Consider the following 13,924-nt stretch of genomic DNA (forward strand, 5'->3'; position numbering starts at 1 on the left):
TTTCCATATGCTGGTTTACCGTCCAAGTGGATGCAACTGCCAGAGCTGGGCCAATCTGAAGCCAGGATCCAGAAGCTTCTTCTGGGTCTCCATGTGGGTACAGTGGCCCAAGCACTTGGGCCATCTTCCACTGCTTTTCAAGGCACATTAACAGGGAGCTGGATCAGAAATGGAGCAGCTAGGACTCAAACTGGCATCCACATGGGATGCTGGCGCCACAGGCGGTGGCTTAACCTAGTAGTCCACAGCACTGGCCCCTAAAATAATTCTGTAAAGGTTAAAATCTCCTTAAGGTACATCAAGGGAGCAAGAAGGACCAGCGATGTGGTAGAGCAGGTTAAGCCTCTGCCAGCACCTCACCGTGGTGTGCCAGTTCAAGTCCCGCCTACTCCACTTAGGTTCCAGCTTCCTGCTAATGCACCTGGGAAGGCAGTAGATGACGTCCAAGTGCTTGAGTCCTTGCCACTCACATGGGAGATCAAGATGGAGTTGCTGGCTCCTGGCTTCAGCCTGGCCCAGCAGGTAAATAATCTCTCTCTCTTTCCGTAAGGTAAATAAATTGTGTGTGTGTATTTGTGTGTATTCGTCTTCCCCTTGAGCCTGGTCGGTTTCTACAGAAAAGGATTCTTTAGTCTCCATCATGAAGGTGAGGTGTGTGCCTGGCTTGCAGGTTCCCCAGCAGGAGGGCGAGGACGGGGTTGGGGGAGCTCAGTTCACCTTTTAGCACCCAGGGTTTCATTTATTCCCCATCTTTTCAGGTCTGCATGTCACACCCACCCTCCCCAGCCGGATTCCCTGACCCAGATTCCCCAGGAAGTAAACAAGAGGTCAGCTGGAGGAGCCAGCAGGTGTGGGTCACCTACTGCTCACCTGGACTCTCCCTGGCCCTCAGGTGGCCCAAGTCTCCCATTCCCAGCTCCGTCTCCCTTGGCAGCTGCCCTGCTTCTCCCATGGACTCTGGTTGTGAGTCACCTTTCCTCCAAGGCGTGGCTCCACCCTGCCTTGGAGGCACTGTCACTTCCTCTCTCTCCCTAATCCTCACAGTTTCCCTTGTAGGTTTTGGGGAGGGAGCAGACTCTGCCATGTGGAACCAGATGTTCTTGGTGTCACATTTGTTTTTATTATTTAGTTAAGAAGGAGAGACACAGGCCGGCGCCGCGGCTCACTAGGCTCATCCTCCGCCTGTGGCACCCACACCCCAGGTTCTAGTCCTGGTCGGGGCACCGGATTCTGTCCCAGTTGCTCCTCTTTCAGTCCAGCTCTCTGCTGTGGCCCAGGAAGGCAGTGGAGGATGGCCCAAGTCCTTGGGCCCTGCACCCGCATGGGAGACCAGGAGAAGCACCTGGCTCCTGGCTTCGGATCAGCGCGGTGCGCCAGCTGCAGCACGCCGGCTGTAGTGGCCACTGGGGGGGTGAACCAACGGTAAAGGAAGACCTTTCTCTCTGTCTGTCTCTCTCTCTCACTGTCCACTCTGCCTGTCAAAAACATAAAATAAAATAAAAATGAGGTCACATTGGATTAGACTGTGTCTAGATCCACTATGATTTCTAAAAAAAAAAAGAAGAAGAAGAAGGAGAGACACAAAGATCTGCTATCCATTGGTTGACTCCCCAAATGAGCACAACAGCCAGGCCAAAGCCAGGAACCTGGAACTCCATCCAGGCCTCCTGTATGGATACAAGGGCCCAAACACTTGGGGCATCATCCCCTGTCTTCCCACAGGCATTGCAGGGAGGGGAGCAGTGGGGAGTTGAACCAGCCCCCGTATGGGATGCTGCCATCATGGGTGGCATTTTAACCCACCGCGCCACACCACCAGCCCCTGCTGTCACTTTTCACTCTGAGGTAATTTCAGGTGACAATTTCCAGGTCTGTTCTGGAATGTCAGCTTTATGTCCACACTGTCACTTTGGATTTTATTTTGAAGTAACCCCCCCCCTTTTTTTTTTGACAGGAAGTGGAGCTAAGTCCAAGTGCACGCGTGATTTAGGCGTGTTGGTAAAACACTCCTGACCTCCTGAACAATGGCACAAGCCCCAGCTGGCTCTCTGCTTCCCTGCCTGCTAGTGGGGATAGAGAAGCAAGGAAGGCACTTGGGAGCCCAGCCCTTGTCCCTGGGGCCCCCAGATCTGCTGGCTTCTCTGCTTGACAAAAGCACAGAAAAGAGCAAAACGCTCTCTGAACCCATCACAGGCCCCACTCCACTCCTGTGTATTCATACCTGCCTGGCTGGACTGTGTCTGCTGGCTGATCGCCCTCACCCACAGACCTCACAGGACCCTCCGTGTGTGCTGTGCTCTGGGTCTCGTGTTACCAGGGATGTTTTGGGGTACCTCTTTATCCTTCTTGCTGAAGGGCTCACAGTCTCGGGGGGCGACCACCATTTCAAGGGCTGTGCTGTGCCCAGAGCCAACCTGAAGTCCAGATGTACCGTGGGGAAAGCTGGGTTGGGTCAGTTAAGGGGGCTCTCAATGAATATGGCTGGGGAGGGGACACCCAAGCATGGGCTGGAGAGTGCGTGGGCAGGTGAACGGGGCCTCGAACACCACACTGCGGGTCTGGGACTTCTCCTGCAGTGGGAGCCTCACCAGGATGTTGAGCACAGAGAGAGACACGAGATAAATATCACTGCGAGGAAATCAAGCTGACAGCCTTGGGTGGGAGGGGCCAGAGAGGCAGAGGCCAGAGTCCAGGGGGCCTGTTAGACAAGGGGCTCAACACCGGCTAGACAGACGCCTAGGGGAGCTTCTGAAAAAGCCAGGCCCTGGCCTCTACCCTGGGAGACTTTGTTTCAGGGGACCTGGGGAGCAGCCTAGGAATCTGTGTTCTCACAGTGATCAGCAGGTATGGCGCTGAGCTGGGAAGCCGTCATGGCAGGCCTCTCCAGGGGACTAGACCCCAAACAGGGGCTGCGACTCTGGGCAGGCACAGGAGGAGACTGCTTAGAGCAAGCTTGCCTGACTTCTGCTTCTCTGGGGTCTAGGGAAGTGTAACCATGAGGAAGACCATGGTGTTGGCCCAGAGAACCTTGAAGAAAATCAGATTTTTAAAATATTTATTTATCTGGGAGAGAGAGAGAGAATCTTCCATCTGCTAGTTCACTCTCCAAATGGGTGCTATGGCGGGGATTGGGCCAGATGGTAGCCAGGAGCCAGGAGCTTCATTTAGGTCTCCTACCTGGGTGCAGGGGCCCAAGTTTGAGCCATCTTGCACTGCTTTCCCAGGTGCATTAGGAGGAAGGTGATTGGAAGTAGATCCTCTGGGATACGAACGGGTGCCCATATGGGATGCCAGTGGCTTAACCCGATGGGCCACAATATTGCCCCAGAAATCCAGGTTTGGCAGCAGATAATGACAAGTAGCATTCAGGAGCCACAGAGCCTAGGACTGGGGAGTGATGAACCTGTGGGCACCTAGCTCCTTTCACAGTCACAGAGCTGGGAAGCTGAGGCTGCAACCCAAGTCTCTCAGGTCACACATGGCACAGAGGGACATACAAGGACGTGCACAGGGACCTCTCCAGCAGGCAGGAGGGATGGTGGCTCAGAGACTGGGTGGGATGGAAAGCCTGTGTGGGTGAGTCACCTGTGGGTAGCAGCCTCCTCACCTGCAGAGAGCAGCTGATACCAGCAGTGAACTGGAGACGGCTGTTGGGAGGGATGGACAAGACACGGGGCGCAGAGCCTGCAAGCTGGGGAGCACCCTGCAGGAGTGCTGAGAGCAGTCTCCAGGGATGTGAGCTGGTGTCTGGAACCTGTGAACCACACCGTGTTCCCTGAGCGTGAGCAGACGAGGCTGCAGGAAGGCCTGCACCCTCTCCCTCGGTGCTCCCCATTCCGTGGGCTTTCTCTGCTTGTGCGTCGGGTGAGTCCTTTGCCTTTGATTTCCAGGATGGGGTGGAGAAATGACAGTCCCTTGCTGCCGCATTTAATTGGAGAGGAGCACAGAGACCGAGATTATAATTATGACGTCTTAAATGTCAAGCTCTTCAAAAGTCTGCCGTTGCCCTCCCTGTCACCCTGAACAGCTCTGGGAACCGAAACCCTGCAGCGCCCCCAGAGCGTGCCCTGGGTCTCTCAGCCGGGCTTCACCTGGGAAATGTGAGTGACAGTGACGTGCAGGCAGCTGGAAGACGCACAGAGAACCGCGGAGCCTGGGATGAGCTCACAAGAGGTGAGTTGATGATCTGCTATTTATAGCCCCACTAAGAGGCTCTGGCCGCCAGCTCCATGTGAGGCTGGCTGGAAATGATGGCTTCGCGGAGCTGAGAGCACAGAACGAAATTGGTGATTCACGGGCAGCGGCCACTTGAAACACAAACGCTCCTGCGCCCGGCCCTACCAGCCCTCCCCGCCCCCTTGGCAGCTGGGGAGCTGCGCTGTCCACCTGCTGCGCCCTGGCCGGCTTGTGCTTGGGCACACTGGGAGGACAGGCAGGTTCTGCCCCGCCCGGGAGCTGTGAAGGGCAGTGGCTCCTGGGAGGGCTCTGAGGATCTCAGTCTCCACTCCCAGAGGCTGCGCGGGAACCCGGGCAAGAGGGCCTGCAGGTCAGAGAGGAAGGATGGCTCCTGCTCCTGCCCACGGTCTCCAGGGGCAACGCTGGCCACAGCGCAGCTTCCCGGTGATGCTTGTTCTAATGCACGTGCAAAACTATTCAACCAGGAAATCCTTGAGGCTTTCCGGTTTCTGCCCAGTCTGCAGCCCAGCACCTGTCACCTGTAGCTGTTGTTTGTTTTCTGTAGTAGTATTTTGGCTTCCAGACCAAAGTCTACTTGGAGGCCCCAACACAACTCACCCTGTGAGAGGAATGACCTGGAGGTCCCTTGGTGTCCTGCAGCCAGTGCCAGACTAAGGGAGCCAAACCGGGATACAGAGGCATAATCCAGCCAGGTTCTGGAGCCAGACTGTCTGGGTTCACATTCTGTTCCATCCTGCCCCCACCGCTCTGCACACAGGCCCAGGCACCTCAGCAGAGATCTCTGCCCACCAAGACCACACCCTGTCTCAGGCTGCCCAGCGTAATGGACTTCACTCCTGGGCAGCTTGGCCTGTGGCCTGGCCTGTGCCTGCCTGTGCCTTGAAACCAAGTCCCTGCCTGGTGGTACTGACCTTGCCTGGGCTTCACCTCCCTGACTCTTTAACCCCTGTGAGTCCTGGGGAGGGGGAGGGTCCCAGGTGCTGGGTGAAGGCAGGAAGCCACAGGCCGCCTGCCAGGGGAGGACCTGGGTGATGGGCAGGAAGGACACCCCTGGTCCACCAGCTGGACACGCAGCCAGGCCTGCTGATTCACGGGCGCTCTGGAAGCTTGGCTGTTTGTACATTCTCTCAGCTCCAGCTGTCGGCCAAAACGTAATTGTAGTTGTCACTTTGGCAGCGAGATGCTGTGATGTGTCCTAATACAAGTGCCTCGGCTCCAGGCAGTGAGCTGTTTGGGGTGGGCGGGACCTGCAGCTGCTCAGGCAGAGTGAGGCATTCTGGAGAGCAATTCATGTGGTGTTCACCCAGGTGCAGGCCCAGGGGTGGCGTGAGCACCAGGGTAAGGCCCCACGGTGGGACGTACGCTGGCATCGGCCTGTATCTGCATCGGCTGTGATGCAATCCTGATTCTTCCTGTTCATGAGAGAGGCTGGCACTGACATGAGTGAGGCATTTGGGGCAACTATGAGGGCTTGGAAAACAGCCTGTAGGCTTGTCATTAGGTAAGACTGCAGCATGGTATGGGGGGATGAGCTGTCAGGCCAGGAGATGGGGAGCAGTGTTGGGGAGATGTAGTGTAGGGACAGGGTGCTGAGATGGGCTGGGGCCAGACTGAGAAGGAAGGGGCTTGAAGACCAGGCCACAACACTTGGACCTGACCCCAGAGGCAATGGGGCATCATGGAATGACTTACGGGAGAGAGGGACGCTGTCAGATGGCTTGGGCTGGGCTCAAACATCCCTGAGCAGTGAGCCACATTGGCACTGAGGGTGAGGCCCGGCTTCCCCACAGCAGCTGGTGAGTTCTTGCTTCTTGGGAAGCCCTTTTGGCGCTGGCTGCCGCCGAGACTGTGTGCTCACTGCGGGAGAGGAGCAAGCAGCCAGGCCAGCTGAGTATGCGTGGTGATCGAGGGAGGCGCCGTGCACCTGCCCCTGCTCCTCTTCAGTCCTTCTTGCCTGGGAGTGAATTCAGGAAGCACCCTTGTGCAGGAGATGGAACACACTGAGGGCAGGGGTAGGGGTGCCTGGGATGGAGAGGTAGCCCCAGTGCCCTTGATTCTGGCCCCCTTCCTACCTCACCCCCACCCCCCATGCTAAGATGGCAAGCCTGCTCCGCCAAGGCATTCCTAGAAGGAAGCTTCCACCCTCCTGTGCTTAAGGAAAGACCGGTTTATGGCTTGGTGAATGGAGACAGAAGAATGTGAAGTGTTGGGAGCCACGACCAGCAGATGATTCAGCCAGGAGCGCGGAAGCAAAGGCATATCTGAACCATCATGTAAGTTAGGAGGAAGACACGATTCAGTTGACAAAAATGCCGTGTACCTCTCGGAAGTGCATTGTGCAAGACACGGCTTGGCAGGCGCTCTCCTCTCAGCTGCGGGCCGCCCAGGATGGGCTGCCTCTCAAGTTGCTGGGGAGGAGGGGCAGGTGGAGCTGATGCTCCACTCCGACTTCCACTTGCCATTAAGGGTTCTCTGAGCAGGGCTGCCAGGGCCAGCTACTGGACAGTGAAGAAGTCCAGCCTCTTGGGCAGCTCCTGATGCATGAAGGGTGCAGCGGGCACCTGGGACCCTGTCACATGGGTGCAGTGTGAACTGGAGCTCTTCCCCACCCCCTGGCTATCCCTGACTGCTTTGCAGCAATATGTCAAGGTATAGTGTTGCCTTTTGGTTTGTTCTTTCCTTTACAATTCACACAATTGAATGATGACATCACTAGGCTTTTTATTTATTTATTTAAAAAGTTGTATTTGTTTATTTGAGAGGCAGAGAGAGAAAGAGACAGAAACATCAAGAGCTCTCATCTGTTAATTCAGTCCCCACAGCCAGGAGCCAGGAAGTCAATCCAGGTCTCCCAAGGGGGTGGCAGGAGCCAAACTGCTCGAGCCATCATCACTGTCTCCCAGGGTCTGCATTAGCTGGAAGCTTGACTGAAGCCAGACATTGAACCCAAGGTGCTCTGATACGGGACATGGGCATCTTAATTACTAGACTAAATGCCTCCCCATGGGCTTCTGGGAGGTGGCAGGGAACTTTTTCAGTTGTAAAATGAACATACCATTATAAAAGTTAAAAAAGTTTTACTATAAGTTGAGCCTAACAGATAATTATAAAGTTAGTACTATATATATTGTGACATAATGGGTAAAGCTGTCACCTGTGATGCTGGCGTCCCATATGGGCACCATATATGTCCCCACCGCTCCTCTAACTGTTTGGGCCTCTGCCACCCACGTGGCAGACCCAGATGGAGCTCCTGACTTTGGCGTGGCCTACCCCTGGCCATTGAGGCCATTTGGGGAGTGAACCAACAGATGGAAGATCTCTCTCTGGAACCCTGACTTTCAAATAAATAAATAAATCTCTTGAAAAAATAAAAAGAAATTAGTGCTATTTTTCAATACAGAAAGGTATTTTTAAAAAGTGACCCATGGGAGCAGTGCTGTGGCATGGCAGGTAAAGCCATTGCCTGCAGTGCTGGCATCCCATATGGTGCTTGTTTGAAACCTGGCTTCTCTACTTTTTTTTTTTTTTTTTTTTTTGACAGGCAGAGTGGACAGTGAGAGAGAGAGACAGAGAGAAAGGTCTTCCTTTTGCCGTTGGTTCACCCTCCAATGGCCGCCGCGGACAGCGCGCTGCGGCCGGCGCACCGCGCTGATCCGATGGCAGGAGCCAGGAGCCAGGTGCTTTTCCTGGTCTCCCATGGGGTGCAGGGCCCAAGCACCTGGGCCATCCTCCACTGCACTCCCTGGCCACAGCAGAGGGCTGGCGTGGAAGAGGGGCAACCGGGACAGAATCCGGCGCCCCGACCGGGACTAGAACCCGGTGTGCCGGCGCCGCTAGGCGGAGGATTAGCCTAGTGAGCCGCGGCGCCGGCCTGGCTTCTCTACTTTCAATCCAGCTCTGTGCTATGGCCTGGGAAAACCAGCAGGAGATGGCCCAAGTGTTTGGGCACCTTCACCCACATGGGAGACCCGGAAGTTCCTGGCTCCTGGTTGTTTCAGCCATTTGGGGAGTGAACCAGTGGATAGAAGATCTCTCTTTCTCTTTCTTCTTCTGCCTCTCTATAACTCTACCTTTCAAATAAATTAAAAAAAAAAAGTGACCCATAAGCATTTGCCTGAAATTCTTTTAGCATAGATTAAAAATTTAAATTATGCAAAAAGACATGAAAGAATGAATGCTTCCTCCTTTTCTTTCCCCTACAGGTAACCACTAACAATGGCTTGTGTCTCTTTCTAAATTATTTTGTAATATATCAGTAACGTTTCTAAACTGAGCACATGATCATACATTTTAAAAGAGGACGTAGCCATGACTCTCTTAGGATATAAAATTAACATGTGTCAAAGACTTAATTTAAATCATTAATTCATGAAGGAAGCAGTAAAATATTATAACCAATTCATGTTATGTGATGGCCAGGGCCAAAGGCATAACCTGGGGGAATGAATGCCACCCCTAGACTGAGCCCAGCCCCTGCTCCCCAGGCTCCGGAACCTTCTGCTGCCAGGGTAGCAGGCATTGGTGCTGTGAGTCAGGCCGACTCAGCGCTGGTGGTTGTGATGGGCCTTGCAAAACACGGTCAAGGGTTTTGTGAAAAGGGAAACAGATCAGAAACGCAGACAAGAGTGCAGAGCAGCAAAAAAGGCGGAATGCTTGTCCAGTGAGTTTCCAGTTCCTGGGACGTTCCTGCATTTGCATTGAGAGTCCCCTTTATGCTCGAGTCAGCTGGGTGGCTGTCTGTCCCGGTTGTTGCCTGCCTAGGAGAAGAGCTGACACCAGAGACATCCGGTGATCTAAGGACCTTGGGGGCTGGGGGTGTGTCTCAAACTCCCGCAGTCTCAGGGCAGCTTCCCCCAGAGCCCAGGGTGCTCGCTGGCATCACAGGGCTTCACACCCACCCTGGAGGGGGAGGACTTGCTCTGTGCCCTCGGACATCACCTCACTTCCTTAGGCAGGTTTTCCTGTATTAAGCATAACGGGGGTTGGGGGGGGCCCTGTGGGGTCCAGTGAGAGCCACAGCTGTGAGTGCGAGGCAAGCAAGCGACTCGTGAGGTGGGAACTCCAGGTCTCTGCAGAAGTGCTCTGTGAGGAGGGATTCTGTGCAAATGGCCAGTCATGATTAATTCATGGCAGGCTCCTAGGCAGGGATCAGATTTCACAGATCTATTCATCTATCTACATACACTTATGTGGAGTGGCTCTCCTGAGGAGGAAATGTTCATTCAGCATAGGGCAGCACATCTACATCAAGGCTGCTAGTCCTTCTAAGGCAGCCTTTAAAAAAAAAAAAAAAAGATTTATTTTATTTATTTGAAAAGCAGAGTTACAGAGAACGAGATCTTCCATCCGTTGGTTCATTCCCCAAATGGCTGTAATGGCTAGTGCTGGGCCACGCCAAAGCTAAGAGCCAGGAGCTTCATCCAGGTCTCTCACATGGGTGCAGGGGCCCAAGGACTTGGGCCGTCTTCTGCTGCTTTCCCAGGCCGTTAGCAGGGAGCAGGATCGGAAGTGGAACAGCCGGGACACGAGCTAGCATCCATATGGGATGCTAGCATTGTAGGCAGTGGCTTAACCCACTGTGTCACAACACTAACCCCATAAATATTGCTTTCTTAGCATGCTCATTCATTCAGTGAGCACTTATTGAGCACCTGCTGCGTGAGGGGCTCCATGGCAGGCACTGGAGTAGTGAGATGAAGCTGGTTGGCGCCTGCCCTTGTAGTGTAGGTGAAGACTTCAGCAAGGGGTGTAGGAAGCACCCGGAGAAGCAAACTCCTTAGTGTCCCAGCAACACTGAGGAGGAGCCCCACCCATGACCCCGTGTGCGTCTCCAGAGGAAGACCTGGGGCTTCTGAGTATGGCAGGAGCAGGCAGTGGGGCATCACATGGGGTGCTGGAGCCTCAGAGGGAACTCTGTTCTTTACCTGTGGGTTGCGGGGGTTAAAAAAGCCAGGGCCTTGGGTGGCTCTGCACTTAGAGCAGCTGCTGTCTGTCCCTGTGGAGCAGCCTGGGGCTTAGAGACCTGCTGGGAGGCAGAGCTGAGGAATGCAGTGCAGGGAACCAGTTGAAGGAATATTTTGGCAGAATTGAACCCGGGAAATGTGACAACGATGACCCCCAAGTTCTCTTTCAGAATGAGAAAGGGGGTGGACTGGGTGATACCAGATCCAGTCTGAGCCGCGGCGAGTATGGATGAGCCGGGCTGTCCAGCTGGCAGTATCTGCAGGCAGGTGGAGACACAGGAGGGCTGGGAGGCTGGCCTGGACATGGGCGTGTAGTGGGAGAGGAGGGGACAGGGGAAAGTGCATGGGCTGCCCCGGGGTTTTCCCCATTCCTGCAGTGCCAGGGCGGGTGTCTTGAGGGGAGCATGTGGCAGAGAGTCAAGTGCTGGCCAAAAAATTCACCTTAAGGAATTGTGCTGCTGAAGGTTAGGAATGGCACTGGTTGTGAGTCCACATGGGTGCTGGAGTCATGACAAAGCAGGGGGTGAAGAGGAGGCTGCCCAGGGGTTGGCTGTCCTGCAGGCAGGACACAGAGAAGGAGGGCTAGGCTGGCGGGACAGCTGCCATGGCTGAAGGCACCTGAGCCGGGCCCCTGGTCTCTGCTGAGGGTTTGCTACACACTGGCAGGCGGGGTCGTAGAAGGGTCACCTGTGCTCTTGGAGGTGTCCACTGCCATCCAAAACCAGCCACAGCCACAGCAGCTGGGGAAGCACCCCAGGGTGCCCCAGAGCACTTCATTCACAAGTCAGCCTGGACATGATGGGTACCCCAGGGAGCCCTGTGCCAGGTAGGGTCCCCCAGGGATAGGTGAGGCCCTGCAGGCGCAGGTGAGGTCAGGGCCTCCTGCTCCGTGGCCCAAGGTTCTCACGATAAGCCTCCTCTTCCAGACGTTTTGACACAAACCACTCAGTGTGTTACGAAGGTTTAGGTTTCAACCTGCCACTGGCAGCAGGGATGAGTGACAGCCTCTACCAGGCACTTCCAGTGAACGGTTCTTCCAAGAGTTTGTGACTGAGCGACAGAAAACTCCAAATAATAGATGTTGAAACAAGAGAGGCTTACTTCGCTTTTTCAAAAAATAAAAATAACGGATTAGGTCAGCGTGTGGGGTTGCCTTGGCCCGCATACCTTCAAGAGGTCGAGAGTCCCTCTGTTTTGTTGGCCTTTGCTGTTACTGAGTAACAAACTGCTTCAATTCAGGGGATTATCACAATAAGCATCTCAAACTTTGCTATTTAAAAAAAAATTTATTTATTTGAAAGTTACAGAGGCAGAGATCTTCTACCCACTGGTCCATTCCCCAAATGCCCACAACAGCCAGGGCTGGGCCAGGCCCAAGTCAGGAGCCAGGAGATCCATCCAGGTCTCTTACGTGGGTGGCAGGGACCCAACTACTTGAGCCATCACCTGGTGTCACCAAGCGTGTGCACTAGCAGGAAGCTGGAATAAGGAGCAGAGCCGGGGCTTGAACCCAGGCACCACAATTAGGAACGTGGGTGTCACAACCACCAGCACCCATGTCATCTCCCACTTTGTGTGTCAGGGTTCAGAGTGACTTAGCTGTTTGGTTCTGGCCTGAGCGCTCTCGCAAGGTTGCAGTAGCCATGGTAGATGGAGCTGTGGGGACTACAGCATCTCTGGCAAGGTGGCTCTGGCTGTGGGCAGGAAGCTTGGCTTCCTCTGCACTTCACTTCCTCTGCAGGGTGGCCTGCGTGGCTGACAACACGTCCTCCAGCTTCTGTGAGGCTAGACAAGGGATCCGAGAGAGAGTAAGACAATGATGACATCAACTCAGACGTCATGCGCCCTGAGCTCGGCCCTACCCGGTGTAGGCGAAAACTAAACAAGGACACAAATACCAGACACTCGGAGTCATTGGGGGCCATTTCGGAAGCTCTTACCACATGTGCAAGCCCCTAAGTGTGACTCCATCCTTGTGTTCCAAGATGGCTGCTCTAACTCCAGCGATGAAGTTAGGCTAGCTGCAAAGGAGACTGAGAAACACAGTGTTTGTTCTGGGTGTCCAAGTACTCTGCTAGACCACACACTGGGGAGCCGTTGAAGTCCCTGCCCCAGCAGTAGTGCTCCCACGATGGGCAGGGGAACAAGTGGACAGAACTTGACTGCCTTGGGTTACTGGCCTGGCTAAAGACTTGGGACCCATCTCATCTTGTCTGGGGAGTAAGTGTATATGTGTGTGTGTGTGTGTGTGTGTGTGTGTGTGTGTGACAGAGAAGGGGGAAGAGTGCGATTAGTGTTTCACCCTGTAATTAGTGAATCTCAGTGTGCAGAGAAAACAGTCCTTAGAGGCGCGAAGGAGACATGCACATAGAAACAGAGGCACTGTGGGAAGCCTAGCCGAGGGTGGCCCTGAAAATGAAGATGATTCAGAGAAAGGAGAACCATCCCGGGGAGGCACAGTGAGGGCAGCCTCATTCTATTCTCAGACCTGCAGGTTTCAATAAATTCCAGCCCGCCTGATTTACTGATCCAAGTGTAGATGCACAGATGGGCAGCTCAACCAGCTGTGTTTTTAAAAGATCATATGATTCCTGATCAATGAACCGAAGAGACCAAATGCAGAAGTGCTTTGAGCTGAGCTGCAGCTTTGGCTGGAGACCTCTTAGAGACCAGAGCCAGGGCTCAAGCAGCCAGCTGAGTGCTGACTCAAGCCAGGGCGGGTATGGAGGGTGGGGTCAGCAGCAGAGCCTGGCAGGCAGAACGGGAGCCATCAGTCAGCCAGAGATGTCCAAGGCTTGAAAAGCCACAGGAAGACAAGCAGCCCTGGCAGAAGGAAGGTGAGGTTCTGGCTGGGCCGAGTGACTGGTGACAGGGAGCACTGTGACCCTGGGGGTGCAAAGTCTGCAGTGAGGAGCCTGGGGCTGGGGCACTCAAGAGGGCAGGTACTGCTCAGGCTTTCTGGGTGGGGCTTGGCTTGCTTCTCTCATCCAAAGCCTGCTGGACAGTGGACCCTTGCCTCGAATCAAGAGTGGACTGGGGACTCAGGGGCACTTCCTGGATCAACACTCCCTGCCCACGGCTGGGGTGCTGGGCCAAGCTGGATGTGATCTTGGGTCCTGGATCCCCACCTGGTCACCTGCAGATGGACTTGTCAGGCTACCTGGCAATGGGCACGCTCTCGCTCCAGCTGTAGCCCAGGCTGCTCGCTGCTCGTGGGGTGTAAGTCCTCAGTGCCTTGCTGCTGTACCACAGAGAGGGGTCACGGGCGCTCCCAGGCTTCTCCCATCTACCTCAGCCTGCGTCCCAGGTTCACCAGCAAGACCTTGCAGGACACCTACAGAATCCTAGCTTGAGGCTCTTGTAAGAGCAACACCTCCAGGCACAGCTGAGGCCAGGGTCCAACCTTGGGCAGGTAGAAGGCAGGGAGGAGAGAGAAAGCAGCCAGAAGGGCCTGGAATCGACCCAGACAACCTGGGACTGCGCTTCGTGGCTCTGCTGCACCAACACATGTTGAGCACCTGCTGCGCTAGCTACTCCCTGGGGACGGAGAGCAGAGGAAGGCTCCTCTGACGTCGCTCCTGACAGGCAAATAAAGCAAAACAGTAGAGGATGCAGTCTGCAGTGAGGGGTTAAGGGCAAGGTCCAGAAATAACGTGGAGGGCAGCGTGCAGCTTCCCAGAGGAGGTGGGGAGGGAACAGTTCTCAGCCAGAAGGAAGGGCTTCCCTGGCAGGGGCAAGAGCAGGCCCCAGAGTACTGAGCG

At 54.8% G+C, this 13,924-nt stretch overlaps 1 protein-coding gene across 2 annotated transcripts in view; it reads left to right on the forward strand.

The window, feature by feature from the left end:
• JADE2 (jade family PHD finger 2) overlaps positions 1–13,924 on the forward strand; it is a 129,618-nt gene that overhangs the window by 17,347 nt on the left and 98,347 nt on the right. For both annotated transcript variants that reach the window (XM_051844221.3, XM_089335868.1), the window contains exon 3: positions 4,028–4,173. In XM_051844221.3, the coding sequence (XP_051700181.1) occupies positions 4,159–4,173 (15 nt within the window). In that variant the 5' untranslated portion in view covers positions 4,028–4,158. The remainder of the gene's footprint in view (positions 1–4,027; positions 4,174–13,924) is intronic.

The sequence above is a fragment of the Oryctolagus cuniculus genome, chromosome 6 (genome assembly GCF_051225735.1).
Source record: "Oryctolagus cuniculus isolate XC-2025 breed Fujian yellow rabbit chromosome 6, ASM5122573v1, whole genome shotgun sequence".
Classification (NCBI taxonomy): domain Eukaryota; kingdom Metazoa; phylum Chordata; class Mammalia; order Lagomorpha; family Leporidae; genus Oryctolagus; species Oryctolagus cuniculus.